Raw genomic sequence first — 24,982 nt, forward strand, 5'->3', positions numbered from 1 at the left:
TTCAACTGTTCTCCATGTCCTTGCTGTCTGTCCATCTTTCCAAATCTCACCCATCCTCTGCAAAGCCCTTTCCTTCAACTCCATCTCCACTTCATCTCTGCTTCTCTCTTATTGCACCCTTCCAGCCATTACATACAATACAGGCTGGGAGCAATGGCTTGCATCTATAATCTCAGCACTTTGGGAGGCCAAGGTAAGAGGATCACTTGAGCCCAAGAGTTCAAGACCAGCCTGGGCAACATAGGGAGACCCCATCTCTACAAAAAAAATTAAAAATTAGCCGACTGTAGTGCCATGAGCCTGTAGTCCCAGCTACCCAGGAGGCTGAGATGGAGGATTGCTTGAGCCCAGGAAGTCAAGGCTGCAGTGAGCTGTGATTGTGCCACTGCACTCCAGTCTAGGTGGCAGAGTGAGACTCTATCTCAAAAAAACAATACATACACACACATACAAAACCCAAAACACAAATTATATATTTGGACTGTACTGCTCTCTATTGACCAAATTCATACTTCATTTTGACTGAACTGCTCTCTAATTGCTTTGTGCATGTTTCATTTCCCCTACTGTACTGTGGGCTCCTAGTGGGTAGGGATCCTTTTATTCCTCAAGTCTCCTAATGTACGATGTACACTGCTCTGAACAGTGCACAGATGTATGAATATTTACTGATGACTACCTCCTACACCCTATTCTAAGGAGCCCTAAGAGCTAGAGTGGAGCTGACTCAACTTTAGCCAGAAATGCCTTCAGGGAACCTGCTTGATGCTTCATATAAATGCTTTCTAAGATTCTGCTTAGATTAAGAAAAAAAGGAGACCCCAATTTCTCTTTGGCATCTAAGTTTCACATTTTCAACACATTATAGTCAACAGTTTTTGGATATTATCTCTAATGGGAAGCTTTTCTCTACAGTTCTTGCAAATGCTACTTCTAAATGATCCTACAAAGTCCAGGAAAAAAAATAGATAACATATTAATACTAGGAGTTCATCAACTCCAATAAATAAGTCAATAACCTCACCATAGTCCAGCCCTTCCAAAAGAAGCAACCCCTGGTAGGACCTTAATTAAAGCTGGCAGAAAACACCAGCCCACCATTCCCAACCGTCTGTGATGACTGTGTGCAACCATCACAGAGGTGGTTAAAAAGCATCAGTCCCTAAAGGAGAGGAAAACAATTAATGGGCTCTCAATTCAGGAAGACAAGTACAGTGCCCTGGCCAAGAACAGCAGCCCTCTCCTAAAACTGCAGTGATGGCCAAGCCAGAAAGCTCATAGTTGGGTGAGGCAGCTTCCATTAGAGAAAGCACAGGAGCAACTGGTTGTTTTGCCTTAATGTTCATCTTCCCATTAAACCCAACAGACTGAAGTTCTCATTCTAACAAAGCATGCTTAGCCCAGGGCTGGCCCATTTACCACCCTGAACAGTCACAGACTCTGGAGGGTTAAATTCAAGAAAAAATACTAGAGAAATAGGAGCTTAGAAGAAAATATTTTATTTATTAAAGTGTTAAGATGCGAAACGTCTTTCCTCAAATATAGGCAATTTACTCTCTTGCCAATTTACTTCTCTTATATCCTATACAATTAACACTAATCCACAAAATCCTTTGTAATGAACATCCAATCAACCAATAAATTAATCCTTCATTTATGCTATTACTACTGAATGAAGTCTTTCCTACTAGACCATGTGAAAGAGGACTCACATCACCAGGTTTCTTAATTTGTCTCTTAATCTAGACCACATTTAAACTACTGGTCAGGCCGGGCATGGTGGCTCACGCCTGTAATCCCAACACTCTGGGAGGCCGAGGCGGGTGGATCACCTGAGGTCAAGAGTTAAAGACCAGCATGACCAACATGGTGAAACCCCATCTCTACTAACAATACAAAATTAGCTGGGCGTGGTGGCACATGTCTGTAATCCCAGCTACTCGGGAGGCTGAGGCAGGAGAATCGCTTGAACCCGGGAGGCGGAGGTTGCAGTGAGCCGAGATTGCGCCACTGCACTCCAGCTTGGGCAGGAAGAGCGAAACTCCGTCTCCAAAAAAGAAACAAAAACAAAAACAAAAAAAAAGGAGGGCCGGGCACGGTGGCTCATGCCTGTAAGCCCAGCACTTTGGGAGGCCAAGGTGGGAGGATCACTTGAGGTCAGGAGTTCGAGACCAGCCTAGCCAACATAGTGAAACCCTGTCTCTACTAAAAATACAAACATTAGCCAGGCATGGTGGTGGGCGCCTGTAATCCCAGCTACTCAGGAGGCTGAGGTAGGAGAATTTCTTGAGCAGCCCAGGAGGCGGAGGTTGCAGTCAGCCGAGATTGTGTCACTGCACTCCAGCCTGGGTGACAGAGCAAGACTCCATCTTGGAAAAAATTAAAAATAAAAATTAAATAAAACTACTGATCAGAAAAATATCATTCTTACAACATAGTCACTTGCCCCTCAAATAAACATAAACTTTATTTTCAAAATTTAAGGTGAACGCCAACATGAACTGAAGCCAGGACAGACATAACAGTTTATGTGGTAATATGGGTAAGATGCTAGGCTTAATATGCAGCATTATTATTCAGAGAAGAATACACAGGAATGCTCACAGGACTCCACCACATGAACCACCTACAACAATGAACTCCCAGCATCAGGGCTTTATTCAACCAAACAAAACCAACAACCAGGCACCATCATTACCCTAGCAAACTGTGGAAGACACTGTTTAATCAATTGGCATAGAAGAAAACAGATCAAGAAATCAAACACCTAGAAAAGTGCCTCACAACAATCAGAATATTTAAAATCACAGTTAACTCAACAAACAACTCTCACTTATTCACCACATTTGAAAAGTCAAAATATCACTGGGGACTCTCTGGGTCGTGGATAAGGAAGTCGATGGGCCATAAAGGACTAAAAAGACATCAACAAGACATGCAAACAGGGTAAATAAAGCAAAGCCCAACAACAATATTTAGAATAAATAATTGAGCAACATTCTTTCTTTTTTTAAAATACTAAAGGTAAAGAACTTCACTCTTTCAACATCCAAACCATAGCAGAGACAGGAGTAAATTATAAATGTGGATGAAGCAACATCCACAGGACATGAAGATGGGGGTAGGGAAAGGGGAGAAAGGGTAAGCTTTTGCGTTGTTGCTGTTGGCAGGAGAGCTGAGCAGTCTTAAAGAACCTCCTCTGGGGAGCGGCAGTCTAGGATTCTAGGTTTGCCATGAAGGGGTATCACAAGTCCCAAGGCCCACCACCTACCCCTTCTCTTCTCCAAGGGCACCTACCTTACTGTAGGTCACTACTGATAAGTTGTTTGCGTGACTGCTGGGAGACAGATTTACAGAGTTCTGTGACAGTCTATTCTGGTCTTGCTCAGTTTGGTCAGGAGCAGGAGCCCATGTGTCAGGAGCAGGAGCCCATGTGTTTTTGCTGATCGAGTCGAACTCGGAGCCCCCACGGTCTTTTAAGTTGTTTTCATCTGACTGTCGGTTCTTTTGGGGAGAGGCAAAAGGGTTGAAGTTTCCTTCCACCTTACGATGCGGCTGTGTGTTGAACTCCGTTTCAAAAGATGACAGCTGCTGCGTTACTCCTAAAAGTCCACCCACCTCCACACTGAGAATCACCCAGATGACATCTGAAACAAAAAGGTAACTCATTTCAATGCCAGGCTTACCCTTAAAGGCCCAAGATAGCCACCACCAAAAACCCCAAACATTATCCAAACCACAGAATGAAACATTCTTCTATATGCTAGTTTTAAAAGCTTGCTAACAAAGCTGCCTGGTACATTTGCATTGCATGCATAGCTACATTTTTGGTAATGTCAAATTCAAATTCTAGTATAAATTCAGCAGAGGTCTGTGGTGAGATCCATGAAACTCTATTTATAAAAAGCTTACCAGTTGATGCCAATGCACCGTCATCTTTGGAAATCATTATTCCAAAGAACGATCAATAGATAGAAATCAAAAGTTACTCTCCCTAGAATTAGTATCTCTTTGTGGTTTTTCCCTTTATTTTACATGTGTTTTACAATTACGAAAATTACAACTTTATCAACGCTCTTCCCTTTGGGGGCAAGTTAGAATGACCATATGTTGTCCAAACGAGGACAAATGAGAGTGAAAGAGGGACCTATTAATAATTACGCCAGGACCAGCATTTATCTAGACAAAATGGAAGATACTATCACCCTGGCTATTTTCTCAATCTATTTGACCAAAAGACACCAAGAATTTGGCATGCCTCAGACTTTCTAAAATACCCAATTTAACACCTGCTTTGCTTTTCTGTCATACAATCATGTATTGCTTAATGAAGAAGATATGTTCTGAGAAATGTATCATTAGGCAATTTATCACTGTGTGAACATCATAGAGTGTACAAACCTAGATGGTAGAGCCTACTACTCACCTAGGCTATATGGTATAGCCTATTGCTCTTAGGCTACAAATCTCTACAGCATGTTACTGTACTGTTACTGAATTGAATACTGTAAGCAATTGTAACACAACAGTAAGTATATGTGTATCTAAACATATCTAAGGCCAGGCCAGATTTCATGTCTGTAATCCTGGGCATTCTGGGAAGTCTAGGCAGGAGGATCACTTCAGACCAGGAGTTTGAGACCAGCCTGGGTGACACAGGGAGACCCTGTCTCTACCAAAAATTTAAAAATTAGCTGGCTGTGGTGTTGCTCGCCTGTAGTCCCAGCTACTTGGGGGACAGAGGTGGGAGGATCGCTTGAGCCCAGGAGGTAGAGGCTGCAGTGAGCTGTGATTACACCAATGCACTCCAGCCCAGGCAACACAGCAGGACCCTGTCTTAAAAAAAAAAAAAAAAAATTACAGCCGTGGGTGGTGGCTCATGCCTGTAATCCCAACACTTTGGGAGGCTGAGGCAGGCAGATCACTTGAGGTCAGAAGTTCGAGACCAGCCTGGCCAACATAGTGAAACCCCGTCTCTACTGAAAATTAAAAAACTAGCTGGGCATAGTGGCGGGTGCCTATAATCCCGGCTACTCAGGAGGCTGAGGCAGGAGAATTGCTTGAGCCTGGGAGGTAGAGCCGAGATTGTGCCTCTGCACTCTAGCCTAGTTGACAGAGCGAGACTCCATCTCAAAAAAAAAATTTAAATATTTTAAAAAATAGCTAAACATTGAATAGTAAAATATATGATATGAAACGTAAAAAATGATATACCTGTCTAGGGAACTTACTATGGAGCTTTCAAGCCTGGAAGTTGATCTGGGTGAGTCAGTGAGTGAATGTGGACATTACTAAACACTAATGTAGACTTCATAAACACTGTGCAGTTAGGTTACACCAAATTCATTAAAACACAAACTACAATGTTATGGAAGCTACAGTGTCACTAGCTAACAGGAATTTTTCAGCTCCATTATAACTTTATGGGACCACCATCGCTGACCAAAACGTCATTATGCAGTACAAGACTACAGAGGGAAACTCTACCACCTATCCACAATTAAACCATAAATGTATTTTTAAATAGATGCACCATAGGACATTTGGTCATAGTTCAGCTCTTGATTTGCCCAAGTGCCAAAGCTAAGGGTTCAAATAAAAAAAGAAAGTAGCGGTTCCTGAATTTTAATGTTCAGCACCTCACTCCAGAGAACAGTGACATGTACATTCCTGCTGGAAGGTTTTCAAAAAGCAAAATTCAGAAAGGCCAAGAAGCTTTTAACTGTGTGAACCCTACTGAACACAAATACAAAAAATTGTCTAGGCTCCTAAATAACTGTTGAAAGGTTGATAGAAAAAGGCAAATGCATTCCATCAGTTAGCTACCTAGAAATAGAGATAATATAATCCTAGAACAAACACTAAAAACAAGTAGTGAAGGAAACTAAGGAAAACTCTCTCAGGCTGTGTTTATTCTAAATTTTTAATTTGGGCTGTATATCAAAAGAAGGCAGCCTGGCTGGGCACAGTGGCTCATGCCTGTAATCCCAACACTTTGGGAGGCCAAGGTGGGCCGATCACTTGAGGTCAGGAGTTCAAGACTAGCCTGGCCAACATGGCAAAACCCTGTCTCTACTAAAAATACAAAAATTAGCTGGATGTGGTGGTGCACGCCTGTAGTCCCGCCTACTTGGGAGGCTGAGATGGGAAAATCGCTTGAACCTGGGAGGCGGAGGTTGTAGTGAGCTGAGATCGCGCCCTTGCACTCTAGCCTGGATGACAGAGTAAGAGCCTATCTCAAAAAAAAAGGTGGGGGGTAATCTTAAAGTATCATACAACCATAAAAACTTAAGAGGTTTGGGAGCTATATTAAGAACTGGTTGTATCCAAACAGCCAGCCTGGATGACAGACTGAGAGACTATTTAAAAAAAAAAAAAATGGGAATCTTAAAGTATCATACAACCATAAAAACTTAGAGGTTTGGGAGCCGTATTAAGAACTGGTTGTATCCAAACAGCTAACAGTCAGGCCCTAGTAAGTGGAAATGCAGTGACATCTGCTGTTCACTCCTGGAATTAGCAACTTCTTTCTCCTCTAAGAAGAGGAAATTAAAGCCACCAGCAGCACTAGTATGACTCACAGGAATGTGCATTCATTCCAGATACACTTATCATTAAAGAAAATATGGTTGGGCGTGGTGGCTCATGCCTGTAATCCCAGCACTTTGGGAGGCCGAGGCAGGTGGATCACGAGGTCAGGAGATCGAGACCATCCTGGCTAACACGGTGAAACCCCATCTCTACTAAAAATACAAAAAAAAATTAGCCAGGCGTGGTGGCGGGCTCCTATAGTCCCAGCTACTCGAGAGGCTGAGGCAGGAGAATGGCATGAACCCGGGAGGCAGAGCTTGCAGTGAGCTGAGATCGCGCCACTGCACTCCAGCCTGGGCGACTGAGCAAGACTCCGTCTCAAAAAAAAAAAAGAAAAGAAAAGAAAAGATAAATCCCCATGTAAACTAGCATCATAAAAGTTAAACCTCTTGACTTAACACCGCACATGTAGTGTGCCACTTCCCTTGAAAATCTGGGACAGTGCCAGGAATAGTGGGTCAGAGGACCTGTGTTCAAAGCTCAATCTCATAAATCAATCCAATGAAGTGGGTCAATCCAATAGCAGGCAGCCTGAGGGAGAATCATTCCATGCTCTCCTATCCTAGCTTTCTAACACAAGACAGCATTCCTTCACTCTACTATTTGTTTTTCCCAAACAGATAAGCCCTGTCTTACAATACAGGCTGAGTATTCGTAATTTGAAAATCCAAAACTTTTTGACCACCAATCTCACACTCAAAAGAAAAGCTCATTGAATCATTTCAGATTTTGAATTTTTGGATTAGGGATGATGAACTGATATAACGCAAATACTCAAAAATCCAAAAAAATCTAAAATATGAAACACTTCTGGTCTCAAGCATTTCAGATAAGGGATACTCAACCTGTACTTTTACTCCTACTTCTTGTCTACCACCCATCTGTTTTAAAAATAAATTCTTCTGTAAGTACATGATAGATTTGGCAAACAGCTACTAAGCTACAGGTCATATGCTTCATTCTCTTAGCTCAGGAAACTAAATGCTTATAAGAAAGCTATTCTGAAAGCTGTTATCCATAAACAAAACTAATGACCTACCACCACCCCTTTTCTCTCTTTAGAACTAAAGCATCTTTAGGCTGGGTGCAGTAGCTAGCACCTGTAATTCCAGCACTCTGGGTGGTTGAGGCACGAGGATCACTTGAGCCCAGGAGTTTGAGACCATTCTGGGCAACACAGTGAGATTTCTTTCCCCCTCCTCCTCCTCCTCTCCATCCCTCTCGTTTCCTTTCTTTCTTTTTGATGTCTTTTTTTTTTTTAATTAAATTTTTAGTAGAGATGAGGTCTCACTATGTTGCCCAGGTTGTCAAACTCCTGGGCTCAAGCGATCCTCCTGGTTCAGCCTCTCCAAGTATTGGGATTACAGGCATAAGCCACTGCACTGGCCAAAAATGTCTTTAGTATGACTCACCAGAACTTATCATACTTAAGCCACCTCCTCCTCTTTGCATTGGCTATTGCTCAGCTCTGTACATAGATTCTACATAGTAGCTATAAAAGGAAAGTCATTTGAGAAGCCACTGATTTATAAACACCAACAATAAATATCAGTTCTGACCCTCCTAAGTTACTGCTGCAATGGGTCATCATGAACAGCAAAATACACCTTCTACATGGTACAATCTCAGTCATCTTGTACCACTTCTAGACTTTATATTCCAGAATGCGTTCACTCCCTGCCTACTGTATTATTTTTAATCAAACAAATGAAAAAGTAAAGAAAAGGTAAAGATGGCCTAATAAGCTTGTTTCACAGACAATGACCATTCCCAATTCTTACCAGAATGCCTTGATTACTGAGATAAGAACTAGCTGCTAGCCAGATACTTTACCATCTGTTATAATAAAGCCACAAGTGGAAGAGATCATCCAATGAAACTGCTTCATTTTCTAGATTTAAAAAATCTGAAGTCTAGAGGTAAAAGTGATGGGCTCAAGGTCATAATTCAAGTTAAAGCAGACTGAGAACACCCAGCTTTTAGTATAGCTTTAAAAACTCACACCTAACATGAACGTGGGAACCCAAGTACCCAGGGAACTAAAGCTATGGTTAAGTCAGTCCCATTTCCCAAGCCATAGTATCTTTACCCACAGACATATGATCTTTGGCACCAACAGGAAGAAAGGACCACCAAATGTCCCAGAGAAGTAGCCAAGGAGGTAAAATCATGTGCCATGAGAACACAATGAGGACTTAGTAAGCAAATGGAGACCCTGATTTTAAAATGTCTGGCCTTAGGGAGATTTTCTTTTAAAGCACCTGAGGCCAGTCACAGCCACTCACATCTGTAATCCTAGCACTTTGGGAAGCCAAGGTGAGCAGACTGCTTGAGCTCAGGAGTTTGCAACCAGCCTATGGCAACACCAGCCTAGGCAACATGGTGAAACACTGTTTCCACAAAAAATACAAAAATTAGCCAGGCATGGTGGCACATGCTTGTAGACCCAGCTACTTGGGAGGCTGAGTTGGGAGGATAGCCTGAGCCTCGGAGGTCGAGGTTGTACCACTGCGCTTCAGCCTGGGCAACAGAGTGAGACCCTGTCTCAAAAAATAATAATAATAAAAATAAAAAGCACCAGAGACAGAACATTAGAGCTAGAAAGTACTGTAAATGTTATCTCATTCAACTTGTCCCTTTACAGATGACAAAACCTCATTATTATAGTATAAACTTCCTTTTGTAGAAATACATCATAAATTACTAAAGAGAGAACATAGCTTTCCTATTTCTTAATCTTGGACTATAAGTATAAAAGAGGCCAGGTACAGCGGCTCACGCCTGTAATGCCAGCACTTTGGGAGGCCAAAGCAGGTGGATCACTTAAGGTCAGGAGTTCCAGACCAGCCTGGGCAACATGGTGAAACCCCATCCCTACTAAAAATACAAAAATTTGGCCGGGTGCAGTGGCTCACGCCTGTAATCCCAGCATTTTGGGAGGCCGAGGCAGGCGGATCATGAGGTCAGGAGATCAAGACCATCCTGGCTAACACGGTGAAACCCCATATCTACTAAAAATACAAAAAAATTAGCCAGGCGTGGTGGCAGGCGCCTGTAATCCCAGCTACTCGGGAGGCTGAGGCAGGAGAATGGCGTGAACCCGGGAGGCGGAGCTTGCAGTGAGCCGAGATTGTGCCACTGCACTCCAGCCTGGGCGACAGTGCGAGACTCCGTCTCAAGAAAAAAAAAAACCCAAAAATTTGTCACATGCGGTGGTGTGCACCCGTAGTCTCAGCTACCTAGCATGCTGAGGCATGAGAATCACTGGAACCTAGGAGGAGGTGGAGGTTGCAGTGAGCTGAGATCGCATCACTGCACTCTGGCCTGGGTGACAGAGTGAGACCCTGTCTCAAAAAAATAAATAAATAAATAACAACAACAAAAAACCAAAACCAATCAAACAAATTTTTAAAATAAGTGTAAGAGAATAAAAGGAAAATGTTTAACTTGGAGCTCACATCCATAATCTTAACGATGCATACTGACATACAAAGACATCACAGATTATGGTCAGATAAAAAATGTCTGCATACATGTAAAAGCTAGCATCAGAGGTCAAATCACATCACAATCAGCATATACACATCCACAATTTCTCCAGTAAAATAAAATAGTAAAAATCAGTGCAACACTCCCAACTGGTAAATCTGTTTCTGATGGGATATAATTCTGAAACTGCTGTCAATGTATACTGGGGCTGAACAAATAAGTAAACGGATGTTAGACAGTGGGAACAAGGTTTCTCACTTTTGAAGATATTATAGATAAGCAAGAAAGGAAGGCATTCTAAAAATGAATGCTGTGGTACTGAATTAAAGTCAGAGATGTCAATATAAGTTCCTGGTTATAATAGATGAAGAAATACAGAATCAGTTGTAGATACGTCCATATACAAAAGTTGGTGTGCATGCATGTATTATCTAGCTCTGTTTGCCAAGAAGGACTAGAAGTTATGACATCCCAGTAGCAATGAACATACCCAGTGCCCAGATTTTGGTTTCTATATAGGATTCTCCAATAAAAAGGACAAGAGCTCCTTGGATAAATGGCTGATTCTGCGGCTAGGGCATGGAAAATACAAGATAAATCTGAAACATCCTATAGTACCAGAAAGAAAGTGGTCAAAGAACAAAAGGATAAGGGCATGTCACAAGGGCATATAAACCAACCAGAAAGAACTCCCACTGGCCAAAGCTGGAACAATTCGAGCAACATAATAAATAACATAGTTTTAAGTCACAATCCAAAGTATAAAATAAACATACATGAATCCTGGCTGGGTGCGGTGGCTCACGCCTATAATCCTTGCACTGTGGGAGGCCAAGGCGGGTGGATCGCCAGGTCAGGAGATCGAGACTATCCTGGCTAAAACGGTGAAACCCCGTCACTACTAAATATACAAAAAATTAGCCGGGCATGGTGGCGGGCACCTGTAGTCCCAGCTACTGGGGAGGCTGAGGCAGGAGAATGGTGTGAACCCAGGAAGCAGAGCTTGTAGTGAGCCGAGGCCACGCCACTGCACTCCAGCCTGGGCGACAGAGCGAGACTCCATCTCAAAAAAAATTATATATATATATATATAAAATATATATTATTATATATGTTATATATTTTTATATATTATTATATATATTTTATATATATATATATTCATGGATCCACAGTGCTATACATGTAAGTGGGAGGGAAGAGACAAACTTCCTAACAGAGGAATTCCAAACAATATATGTAGATACTCCCTGTTTCCAAGAGGTAGAGCTTAATTCTATACATCTCCCATTCCCTCCTTGAGAGTGGGCTAGCCTTGTGATTCGCTTCCAAAAAATTGAATAGGGAGAAGGAAAAACAGTAACTCTACAATAGAAAAACCTGGCAAACATACTACTTAACCAAGTGATCAAGGTTAGCATCACCAATGATAGTAGATGAATATCAAGTACCCTTTATAGGGTGCTTTACCTCTGTGGTATTCTTCCTAAAACCCGTAACATCAGTCTAATCATGAGGAAAACATCAGACAAGCTCAGATTACGTGTCATTCTATAGGATACTTGCCAGTATTCCTTGAGACAGTCAAGGGTCATGAAAAACACTGAAAGACTGAGAAATTGTCATAGACTAGAAGAGATTGGGACACATGAAAACTAAGTGTAATGTGGTGGCCTAGATTGGATTCTGGAATAGAAAGAGGTCATTAGTGAAAAAATTGGTGAAATCCAAATAAAGTCTGGAGTTTAATTAATAGTAATATACCAATGTTGATGTCTTTAACAAGTGTACTATGATAATGTAAGGTGATAACAATAGGAAAAACTGGGTATATAAGAACTCTATATTTGCAACTTCTCTGTAAACCTAATTATTACAAAATATAAAGTCTACTAAAATAAATTGGTACGGTATTAGAAAATCATATTTCAGAAATTAACAGGTAAAACTGCAACAGAGGCCGGGCATGGTGGCTCACGCCTGTAGTCCCAGAACTTTGAGAGGCTGAGGTGGGTGGATCACCTAAGGTCAGGAGTTCAAGACCAGCCCAGCCAACATGGCGAAACCCTGTCTCTACTAAAAATACAAAAATTAACCAGGCATGGTGGCACACACCTGTAATCCCAGCTACTGGGGAGGCCGGGGCAGGAGAATCACTTGAACCTGGGAGGGGCAGGTTGCAGTGAGCCGAGATCATGCCACTACACTCCAGCCTGGGACACAGAGCAAGACTCCATCTTAAACAAAAACAAAAACAAAAACTGCAATAGAGCTGATGCAGACCACTCTCTATGGAGAGAATTGACTAGCAAAAGAGAGTGTTTTGATATCTAGCAAGGGGTAGAACAAGGTTGTAGCAGGGCAAAAAGAGAACCATCATGCACCCAAGTCCTTCAGAAGCCTCAAAAACACCGTTTTATCAGCTGAAGACAGAAGCCAGTCCTATCTGCAGGGAAACACTCCCTTTCCCAGTAGAGCATTACAGATCAGTTAACAGTCTTCAAACTAGGGTTACATCAATGACTGTACAACCAAACCACCATCATCTTGATGTGGATATTGGGCTGAGGCTGCTTGACTAATCCCAGAGCCTGCTTCTGACCAGCAGTTGTAAAGAGAAATCACTTAAGCCAAACAATAAACTGCTTCATCAATAGGCTTCCACTTGGTTCTGGGCTTCCCAAGGGGAAAGGTCAGGGGACTTGGGAAGGGACCACTTTCAAAAATCTAACGTACATGGACACCTCCCAGTGGTTAAAGGTATAGCTGAGACTAAACTCTTGGATGCTTCTGATCTTTAGAGCAACCACCACTCCTTGTGCTTGGGAGTTGTGAGACATGAATGCCCTGGCATCAGGAGGCAAGGCCTGGTGAAGGTCAACATGAAGATTATGGTGGAGGCCACTTCCAGATTTGAAGGTAGTGGGTTCAAATCCTTTAGGAAGATCAACCCATCTTCAAAGCAGAACAGGAACTTCACACTTCCCCTGAGGATTAAGAAACAAAAGGGGTCTGGCTGCAGTCAGCTGCTGAGCTATAAGTTATAGGCTCATATTTCATCTCTATAGAAAAGCTGGGTATGTACGGTCTAGCTTCAGTGACAAACGCTTGAAAGTGGACTGAAACACGCCCCAACATTAGGCAGTGCAAAAGTCAGTATGATGCTCTTTTCAGGCTGGAACCATGGAGGGTGTCGAAGAGAAGAAGGTTCCTGCTGTGCCAGAAACCCTTAAGAAAAAGCGAAGGAATTTTGCAGAGCTGCAGATCAATCGCCTGAGAAAGAAGTTTGCCCAAAAGATGCTTTGAAAGGCAAGGAGGAAGCTTATCTATGAAAAAGCAAAGCACTATCACAAGGAATACAGGCAGATGCACAGAACTGAAATTCAAATGGCAAGGATGGCAAGAAAAGCTAGCAACTTCTATGTACCTGCAGAACTCAAATTGGCGTTTATCATCAGGATCAGAGGTATCAATGGTGTGAACCCAAAGGTCTGAAAGGTGTTGCAGCTTCTTTGCCTTCATCAAATCTTTAATGGAACTTTTGTGAAGCTCAACAAGGCTTCAATTAACGTGCTGAGGATTGTAGAACCATATATTGCATAGAAGTACCCAAATCTGAAGTCAGTAAATGAACTAATCTACAAGCACGGTTATGGCAAAATCAATAAGAAGTGAATTGCTCTGACAGACAACACTTTGATTGCTCGACCTCTTGGTAAATATGGCATCACCTGCATGGAGGATCTAATCATGAGATCTATACTGTTGGAAAATGCTTCAAAGAAGCAAATAACTTCCTGTGGCCCTTCAAATTATCTTCTGTATGAAGTGGAATGAAGAAAAAACTACCCATTTTGTAGAAGGTGGAGATGGTGGCAACAGGGTGGACCAGATCAACACACTTATTAGAAGAATGAACTAAGGTGTCTATCATGATTATTTTTCTAATCTAGTCAGTTAATAAACAGTATGTGCTCTCAAATTGAAAAAAAAAAAAGTCAGTATTATGAGCAGGTCTTGACATCTTTCTGTGTGTCTCTTAGAACTGCTAAAGCAGCAGTGTGGGCATACCATTGTGAAAAGAAGGAACTTCCAGTTGTCCCGGTGCCGATCTGTCTAGTCTCAACTTCTAGTCTGCACTGCCACATAATTTACTCAGCACAGTAGCCACACTCCCCTGACACATGTCTGGGCACTCAGATTCTTTCACCACATCTGTCAACATGCCACCTACACCTCAGCACCTAAAGGGGAAAAGGGTAGAGATAGGCTCCAGTTCATCAGCTTCTCAGTTACCTCCTGATTTCCGAGGCTTTGACCCCACCAGCAGCAGAGTACCGCTGAAGGACAACCTCCACTGAAACTCTGCATCCCTACCCATTCTCACTCCCTACCACCTCTTACCTCAAATGTGCATTAGAAACTTGTTCCTTAGTATTTAGTATTATACCCAGGAATTTCCTTTTAAAATGCAAATGCCCCTCAAAAAACTTATTAAGCTACCTTAAATCTAATCATCAGAGCAACAAATCAGATCAACCAATGGGCACAAGTTCACACAGGAGAGAAGAGAAGCCTAAGAAAGGCACTGATAGGAGAACTGAAGGGGAAACGACAAAGAAACTACTCCTATTTCACAATTTTTCCACATTATGCCCTATTTCAAAAATATGAGATTTTCCCTTAAACATGGGGAGGGAGAGTACAGCAATCATTTAATCACTTATTTCTCTCAAATCTTAGGAAACAAGGATCCTTGCTTCCCAAATCCAGGAAATCAGTGCCATGGAATTAAAAGTAAAAACCTGGCTGGGGCTGAAAAATGAAAATCTGTTCAGAATGAAAAAGGAAAAAGCAACTCTCCCATAATTGGACTAGGAGGACAGACACAGATAAAGACAAGTACAAAGAGGAAATATTATTTCTCCCAAGGTCGTGCGGCAGCAGTAAAGTGTCCTAATGATCCTCTCTTTGTGTGGCTACTGCCTTAGTACCAATAATGCTTCCAGACCTAGTTTGCTATAGCCATCTATTACTGGGAATACCCAATTGCTAAACTGCCCTTGCTTCATGTCAACACCTAAACCCTAATTATTCCTGTTTCACCTAATCCTGTCTCAGAAACAGCAACCAATCCAGAACTGACCCCTGTCCCACCAAGCATCCCTTAAAGCTTCCTCAGAATCCTTTAGCTAGAACCCAAGCCCTACAAGAGATGTTTCCCTCCTCCTTCCTGTTCCATGGCATTCCACAGTTCCTCTGAAGTGCCTTCACTCACTGCATCACATCAATAATCCGATTTTGTCAGACTACAGGCTTGTTCCTGGTGATCTTTGAACCTAGATGCCTTCCTCTCTTCCTCCTCCTCATTCCAGCTCATAGATGCAGAGACCCCATCACCCCTTTCCTTACAGTCTTCCCTCTTGCATGACTGCCCTCCCCTGAAATGGGCCCACCTGGCTCAGCCATCAGCTGATACCATAAGGAAGAAGAGATGTATTCATTCAATAACAAGGGCATCAGAAAAGATAGAGAAGGAACAGCCCTGACAATAAAGGAAAACCAGGAGTCTATCTATGGTGCTCTAGAAGCCTAGTGACAAGTGTTTCAAGAGGACAGAGGACAGAGTCACCAGCTGGGTCCAGTGCTGCTAATAAGTCAGTAGAGTACTAAGGACAAACCACTGGATGCAGCAACACAAAGGTCACTGGAGAGCTTGAAAAAAGCAGTCAGTTTCAGCGGAGTAATGGGGATAGACAGCTACATAGAATTTGTGAGAGTAAGAGATCAGGAGGTAGAGACAATTATTATTGGTACATTTGCAAAGAAGTTTTGCTACGATGGAGGGCAGAGAGATGAGGAAGAAGCTAGAAGAGGAGAATTAAGAATACTGCATTATTTGTTAACAGCAAGAAATTTAAAACAACTCAAATGTTCATCAGTAGGTACACAGAATATATATATATAGAAGGATCTTCATTTCTTCTGTGATATAGAAGAAATGAAGATTTCCATTAACTTGTTTTTGAGACAGAGAGTCTCACTCTGTCACTCAGGCTGGATGGAGTGCAGTGGCATAATTATGGCTCACTGCAGCCTTGACCTCCTGGGCTCAAGTGATCCTCCCGCCTCAACCTCTTCAGTAGCTGGGACTACACGTAGGCACTTGCCACCATGCCTGACTAATTTTTTACCTTTTGTAGAAATGGGGTCTCCCTTTGTTGCCCAGGCTGGTCTTCAACTCCTGGGCTGAAGTGATCCTCCTGCCTCAGCCTTACAAAGTGCTGGGAAGACAGGCATGAGCCACCACATCTGGCCTCTATTACCTTTTAAGAGTGCTCTCTAGGATATACCTATTAAGTGAAAAAAAGTGGCCAGGCACAGTGGCTCATGCTTGTAATACTTTGGGAGGCTGAGGCGGGTAGATTACCTGAGGTCAGGAGTTCAAGATCAGCCTGGCCAACATGGTGAAACCCCGTCTCTACTGAAAATACAAAAATTAGTCGGGCATGGTGGTGTGGGCCTGTAGTCCCATCTACTTGGGAGGCTGAGGCAGGAGAATCGTTTGAATCTGGGAGGCAGAGGTTGCAGTGAGCCAAGATTGCACTACTGCACTCCAGCCTGGGCGACAGAGCAAGACTTTGTCTCAAAAAAAAAAAAAAAAAAAAAAAGTAAGATGCAGATCAATATCTGTAGTTATAAGTTTGTGTTAGAAAAGGGGCAAATTTATATACATTTGCTAGTGTTTGCTAAAAGAAAAAAACAATGAATAAAAATGAGTACCCTATAGCAGGAGGATGGGACTAGCTGAAGGGGGCAGGGATGGATATATATTATATCTATCTAAATATATTATGTAAGTAAGTTTTGACTTACGAATCATAAAATGTTTCACATATTCAAAAAATAAAATTAGGTCAAGGTGGGACACCGTAAAAATGGAGATAAGGAAATTCCCTAGGATGGTGACTGGCACAAGGCAGGTGCTCAATAAGGAGCAAATTATTAATGCGAAAGTACTTAGCACCATAAGTAGCATTAAAAAACTGCTTACTGTGTTGCCCTGTTGGAAGTTAGAGTCACTATTAAGGGTAATGTCTGAGGATCAGGTATGTCTAATTTAACCTGGAGAACTATAACAATGACAGTAAATTGAAGGCAGAAAATACCTCCTTACTAACATGTGTTAACATTTAATATTGCTAATTTAAATATAAATTATTGCAGAGCACAGTGGTTCATGCCTGTAGCCTCCAGCCTCTCAGGAGGCTAAGGTAGAAGGATCACTTGAGCCCACAAGAGTAGCAACACAGCTACACCCCGATTCTACAAAAAAAATTTAAAAATTAGCTGGGCATCATGGCACATGCCTGTAGTCCCAGCTACTCAGGAGGCTGAGGTGGGAGGACTACTTGAGCCCGTAAGTTTGAGGCTGCAGTAAGCTACGATTGTGCCACTGCACTCCAGCCTGGATGACAAAGTGAGACCCTGTCTCAAAAATAATAATACATTTTAAAATAATGATAAATTACGTTGATAACATCTGCCTTTGATAAGACCGGACACTAACTTGTTAATGGACACCATCTTTGGGAAGACATACACAACAAAACAGTAACTGTTTTAAAATCCATAACACTACTTTATAGGAGTCTGCTCTGCAGACCAACCACCTCCATCAAGATCATGTGGTTTCTGTGTTAAAAATACATATTCCTTAGCCACTATCTGCAATGAACTAAAACAGGTTTCATATACAGAATCTAAGAGTTTATAATGATACCTACAAAAAGGGGGAAATCAAACCAAATCTTTAATTCTTCTTCTTCATTAATTTCATTGAAAGCAACAAGGGCATCACCTTCTTACTCTAACAACTGAAAATTAAAGGTAAAGAATTAAGCATTTAACCAGCCTTTTTGGTAGAAATTAAATTTCAAGATAAGTCACTGTTGATGAACAAAAGGATTCCCCCACTTCAAAAGAATTCCAGCTAATAAAAGTAGAAGGAATCGCTACTTTGTAACTTCTAATGAAATGATTTAGGCAATCATCACAAATTGATGAAACAATTATGCAAAATATCGATTGCAGAGATCCCTCTGCAATGGAGGGATCAGGCTGTTACCACCTGAATCCTTTTATCTTAGCATCACTAAGAGCTAAAAAATTTTGAACAGTGAAAATAATTTTGAAAAAGAAGACTAACTTATTCCTGATGTCAAAACTTATCACAAAGTGGCCCGGCACGGTGGCTCATGCCTGTAATCCCAGCACTATGGGTGGCCGAGGCGGGCAGATCACTTGAGATTAGGAGTTCGGGACCAGCCTGACTAAACATGGTGAAACCCCTCGTCTCTACTAATACAAAAAATTAGCCGGGCATGGTGGCGTACCCCTGTGGTCCCAGGTACTCGGGAGGCTGGGGCAGGAGAATCGCTTGAACCCAGGGGGGCAGAGGTTGCAGTGAGCCAAGATCGTGCCACTGCACTCCAGCCTGGTGACAGAGCAAGACTCCAGCTCAAAAATAAAACAAAAATAAAAACAAAAACAAAAACAAAAAACTAGTGTGGTATTGGCAGAAAGACAGACCTATAAGACCAATGGAATAGAAGAAAGTGCCCAGAAACAAACCTTGTGTATATGGTCAAATGATTTCAACAAGGGTGCCAAAACAATTCAATGGTGAAAGGACAGTCTTCTCAAAAAACGATGCTGAGAAAACTGCATATCCACATGCAAAAGAATGAAGTTGGACCCTTACCTTACGCCATATACAAAAACTAACTCAAAATGGATCAAAGACCTAAACATACGAGCTAAAACTATAAAACTCCTAGAAAAAAGCTTAGGGGAAAAGCTTCATCACATTGGATTTGGCAATGATTTCTTGGATATGACACCAAAAGCTAATAAATTAGACATCAAAATTAAAAACTGTGCACCAAATGACACAATCAACAGAGTAAAAGGCTACCCACGGAATAGGGAAAATATGTACAGATCATATATGTCATAAGGGGTTAATATCTCAAATATATAAAGAACTCCTACAACTCAACAGAAAACACAACCTGATTTCAAAATGGGCAAAGGACTTGAATACACATTTCTATAAAAATACAAATGGCCAATTAGCACTTAAAAAGATACTCAACATTACTAATCACCAGGGAAATGCAAATCAAACCACAATGAGATACTACCTCACACCTATTATGATGGCTACTACTAAAAAAAAAAAATCCTTAGTTGCCCTTGGTGAAAGCTTTTGCTTCCTAGAGACATCAGAAAATGCCAAATGTTGGTGAGGACGTGGAGAAATTAGAACCCTTGTGTGCTGTTAGGAATGTAAATGGTACAGCTGCTATGGAAAACAATATGATTCCACAAAAAATTGAACACAGAATTGACAAATGATCCAGTAACTCTACTTCTAGGTATATAAACTAAAGATCTGAACACAGGGTCTCAAAGAGATATGTGTACACCCATGTTCATTCATAGCAGCATTACTCACAATAGCCAAAAGGCAGAAGTAACCCAAGTGTACAGTAAAAGATCAATGAACAAAATGTAGTATATATATACACCAAAATATTATTCAGCCTTTAAAAGGAAGGAAATTCTGATACATGCTATAATATGGATGAACCTTGATAATGTTAAGTGAAATAAAGTAGTCCCAAATGGACAGATACTATATAATTCCACGTATGTGAGGTACCTAAGGTAGTCAAAATCAGAGACAGTAGAATGGCGGTTTCCAATGGCTGGGGTGAAGGGGAATGGAGAATTACTAATGGGTACAGAGTTTCAGTTTTGCAAGATGAAAGGAATTCTAGAGGTGAATAGTGGTGATGCTTGTGAATATACTTATTGCCAGTGAACTGTACACTTAAAAATGGTTACAATAAATTGTATGTGTTATTTTACCACAATTAATCAAAACAAAAACAAAAACATCAGAGGCCTACTGATTCTGTTATTTGTTGAAGGCCAATCAGTAATTTATTATGTGGCAGAATTAGAATTAGAAGTCAGATCTTTTTTACTCCTTGTCTAGTGCTTATTGATGACATCTTGCAACACTCCCACCCCACCCCGTCAGTTTTGAGAGTTCCACTAATCAGAAAATACCTAATACTCATGGAGAAAACACTTCCTGGCAGAAAAGATGGAAATATTATCCTAATAATTTAAACTTCTATAGCCTACGAAAAAAAGCATAATCTGAGTGGGTAATAGCACTACCACAAAAAAACGTAATATAGCATGAAACTACACTTAAGAACTTAAATTACTAATTTAAATTTCAAAGTACAATTGTGTTTAAGGATATGCAGGAAATCAAAATGATAGCTACAGTACATTAAGAGGCAAATCTATACAGCTGGCATAAAATCATTTTGGCATTAATGTTGAAAAGCATTTAAATATAACATCGGATAAAAAGGCTTAAAATTTAAACATTGTCCATTTTATATGCAAAAAGGAAGACAAATGGCTGGTATTCTTACTCCTCCAATACTTCTTTTTGTTTTTGTTTTTTTGAGTCTCACTCTGTTGCCCAGGCTGGAGTGCAGTGTCACAATCTCTGCTCACTGCAACCTCTGCCTCCTGGGTTCAAGCGATTCTCGTGCCTCAGCCTCCCAAGTAGCTGGGAGTACAGGTGCCTGTCACCACGCCCAGCTAATTTTTGTATTTTTAGTAGAGATGGGGTTTCACCATGTTGGCCAGGCTGGTCTTGAACTCCTGACCTCAAGTGATCGGCCCACCTTGGCCTCCCAAAGTGCTGGGATTACAGGTATGAGCCACCGTGCCCAGCCTCCTTCACCAATTCCGGTGAATTTACCAACCAGTATAATTGGGACATACTTGGTACATCTTGATAATCTGTGAGATTTTCATCAAAGGGTAAAATTTAGAATAAGATATTGAAGAAATACTTCCAAGTATTTATTAATTCTATAACCAGAAAGTCAAATTCTAGACTACCAACTAATTACCTAATTTACACTTTTTTTTTTTTTTTTTTGATGAAGTTTCACTCTTCTTGCCCAGGCTGGAGCACAATAGCGTGATCTCAGCTCACTGCAACCTCCGCCTCCCAGGTTCAAGCAATTCTCCTGCCTTAGCCTCCCAAGTAGCTGGGATTGCAGGCATGCGCCACCACACCTGGTTAATTTTGTTTTTTTTTTTTTTTAGTAAAGATGGGGTTTCACCAGTTTATCAGGCTGATCTCGAACTCCTGACCTCAGGTGATCCACCTGCCTGGGCCTCCCAAAGTGCTGGGATTACAGGTGTGAGCCACCGTGCCCCACCACCTAATTCAACTTTAAATTCCAAACATTTAAAAACAACAACCACCCATTCCTCTGGTACATCTTCCAAGGTGAGGTTTAACTTCTACAGAGCTAATGTGTTAGTTTTGAACAATTAAAAACAAAATAAGATATAAGCCTCATTGGTCTTTTAAAAGAAACTCAAACCCTATCTTGGATACAATTATGAACAAAAAGTATAAAACATCATTACTGATAGTAACTAGTTACTCTTGGTGAAAGCTTTTGCTTCCTAGAGATCTTAGATAATACACTGTGTTAACTCTGCTCTCTCTTCCCTCTCCTCCTGAAAGAGGATGGGCTTTGTTTCTGGCTTCAAGGAAACTGCTCCCCATCAATATCACAAACCTAGCTGGACCAGTGCAAGAACCAGCAGAACAAATAACATAGTAACCTCTCCCCATCAACATTCTCTCCAAAGAGAACTACCCTAGCTCTTTAGTCATCAAATTCATTGACAGAAGTCGGAGTTGAATATGGCAACAAAGCAGAACTTCCTTAATGTTTCTTCTTTTTCCCTCCTCCCCCCTTCCCCCCTTTTTTTCCTATTTCTTCCCACTATCTTCTTCATTTCTTTGGTCTTATCCAACTCTACCAAGCATCCCTTCCTTCTCATCTCCACCACATGCCCTTCATGGGCCAAGGTATTTTCCTGGTTCAAATGTGAGCACAGAGCTTTGGGGGCATTAATTCAGCACCAAACTGAGTAGGTCTATCAACATCTCTCATAGGGGTACTTAGAACTCCCTCATGGCCATCTGGACATCTCAATCCTATAAAAGGCAGTCAAACCACTCACCCACATCTGATGTGCAGAGTATACACATGTTCTCTTGGTCAGACATGCTTAAGTTGTATACCTTGATCTGTGATGGTTTAGCTACTCGACTCTCTTACAGATGACCAGTGGGTGCTAATCTTCATCAAAAAGTATTGTAATCTCCAATCTATCTCCCATTCTTTCCCACAGAATGCCCAAAGTGTACTAGTCATGCTTAACCAGAGTTTATGCTTTTGCCCACCTTCTTTCAGTTTAGAAATGAAGTACCTTCTCCCAATCGCCAAACATGAATTTAGTTAAAAGACTAAATTTGGTAAAGTTTCCCGTATTTGGGAAAGTCCTTCCAGCCTATCCTACCTCAAAGGTTATTATTTCTTACTGTTCATTATTTTTTCTTATTGAAAAGCTTTTTTTTTTTTTTTTTTTTTGAGATAGCGAGTAGTCTCGCTCTGTCACTCAGGCTGGAGTGCAGTGGCACGATCTTGGCTCACTGCAACCTCTGCCTCCCAGGTTCACGCCATACTCCTGCCTCAGCCTCCAGAGTAGCTGGGACTACAGGCGCCCGCCACCACGCCCGGCTAATTTTTTGTATTTTTAGTAGAGATGGGGTTTCACCATGTTAGCTAGGATGGTCTCGATCTCCTGACCCTGTGATCCGCCTGCCTCGGCCTCCTGAAATGCTGGGATTACAGGTGTGAGCCATTGCACCCGGCCGGGAGGCATTTTTTAACAGATTCCTTTTTTTCTCTTTTCCAAGACAGGGTCTCTCTTTGTTGCCCAGGCTGGAGTGCAATGGTGCTATCACAGCTCACTGTAGTCTTGACCTCCTGAGCTCAAACAATCTTCCCACCTTTGCCCGCAAAGTAGCTAGGACTACAGGTGCATGTCACCATGCTCAGCTAATTTTTAAATTTTTTTGTAGAGATGGCGGTCTTCCAATATATTGCCCAGGCTGGTCTCAAACTCCTAGGCCTCAAGCCGTCCGCCTGCCTCAGCCTCTCAAAGGGCTGGAATTACAGGCATGAGCCACTCTGCCCGATCGTATTTTATTTTTTTATAGCAGTTTTAGATTCACAGCAAAACCAAGAGATATTTCCCCCACATATGCACAACCTGCCTATCAACATACTGCACCACAGTGGTATTTTGTTACAATCGATGAACCAACACTGACACACCATTACCACCAAAAGTTAATAGTTTATGTTAGGATTCACTCTATGTCGTACATTCTATGGGTTTGGACAAACGTACAATGACATGTATCCCCCATTATATTAATACATCAGGCGGGGTGTGGTGGCTCACGCCTGTAATCCTAGCACTTTAGAGGCCGAGGTGGGCGGATCACGAGGTCAGGAGTTCCAGACCATCCTGACCAACATGGTGAAACCCCATCTCTACTAAAAATACAAAAATAAGCCAGGCATGGTGGCGTGCACTTGTAATCCCAGCTACTCGGGAGGCTGAGAAAGGGGAATTGCTTGAACCTGGGAGGTGGAGGTTGCAGTGAGCCGAGATCACGCCACTGCACTCCAGCCTGGGCAACAGAGCGAAACTCCGTCTCAAAAAAAAAAAAAAAAAAAAAAGGTATTCAGAATACTTTCACTGCCCTAAAAATCTGTATTCTGCCTATTCATCTCTCCCTGCCCCCAGTTCTGACAACCACTGAGGCTTTTACTGTCTCCGTAGTTTTATCTTTTCCAAAATGTCATAGAGTTGGAATCCGACAGTATGTAGCGTTTTCAGATCAGCTTCTTTCACTTGGTAATATGCATTTAAGGTCCTTCCATGTGCCTTAATGGCTCATTTCTTTTTAGCGCTGAGTTATACTCCATTGTCCAGGTGTACCACAGTTTATTTGTCCACTCACCAACTAAAGGTCTTCTTCATTGCATCCAAATTTTGGCAATTATAGATAAAGTTGCTATAAACATCTGTGTGTACGCTTTTGCGTGAATGTAAGTTTTCAACATCTTTGGGTAAATACCAAGGAGCACACCTGCTGATGGGAGGGTAAGAGAATGTGGCTGTACCATTTTGCATTCCCACCAGCAGTGAATGAGAGTTCCTGTTGCTCCACATTCCTGCCAGCACTTGGTATTGTTGGCGTTTGGGATTATGGCCATCTTAATAGGTATATAGTGATATCTCATAGTTGTTTTAACTTGTAATGTCCTGAAAACATGTAATGGTGAATATCTTCTCATAAGTTTTTATATGCCACGCCATCTGTGCATTTTCTTTGGTGAGATGTCTGTTCAGGTCTCTGGCCCTTTTTTTTTTTTTTTTTTTTGAGACAGAGTTTCACTCTTGTTGCCCAGGCTGGAGTGCAATGGCCCAATCTCGGCTCACCACAACCTCTGCCTCCCTGGTTCAAGCTATTCTCCTTCCTCAGCCTTCCGAGTAGCTAGGATTACAGACATGCACCACCACACCCGGCTAATTTTTGTATTTTTAGTAGAGACAGGGTTTCTCCATGTCGGCCAGGCTGGACTTGAACTCCTGACCTCAAGTGATCCACCCGCCTCAGTCTCCTGAAGTGCTGTGATTACGGGCGTGAGCCACCGCCCCTGGGCCTGCATATATATATATTTTTTTTTTTTTGAGATGGAGTCTCACTCCAAATATTGTTTCTGTCACTCAGGTTGGAGTGCAGTGGCACAATCTCGACTCACTGCAACCTCCACCTGCCGGGTGCAAACGATTCTCCTGCCTCAGCCTCCCAAGTAGCTGGGACTACAGGCGCACACCACTGTGCCCCGCTAATTTTTGT

The 24,982-nt window shown here is 41.8% G+C and overlaps 1 protein-coding gene and 1 pseudogene across 4 annotated transcripts in view; one reads left to right on the forward strand and one right to left on the reverse strand.

The window, feature by feature from the left end:
- ILRUN (inflammation and lipid regulator with UBA-like and NBR1-like domains) overlaps positions 1-24,982 on the reverse strand; it is a 111,756-nt gene that overhangs the window by 17,148 nt on the left and 69,626 nt on the right. For all 4 annotated transcript variants that reach the window (XM_054490913.2, XM_054490916.2, XM_054490918.2 and 1 more), the window contains one exon: positions 3,298-3,647. In XM_054490913.2, coding sequence (XP_054346888.1) covers positions 3,298-3,647 — 350 coding nt within the window. The remainder of the gene's footprint in view (positions 1-3,297; positions 3,648-24,982) is intronic.
- LOC129038201 (large ribosomal subunit protein uL30-like) lies at positions 13,264-14,002 on the forward strand (annotated as a pseudogene).

The sequence above is a fragment of the Pongo pygmaeus genome, chromosome 5 (assembly GCF_028885625.2).
Source record: "Pongo pygmaeus isolate AG05252 chromosome 5, NHGRI_mPonPyg2-v2.0_pri, whole genome shotgun sequence".
NCBI classification, from domain to species: Eukaryota; Metazoa; Chordata; class Mammalia; order Primates; family Hominidae; genus Pongo; species Pongo pygmaeus.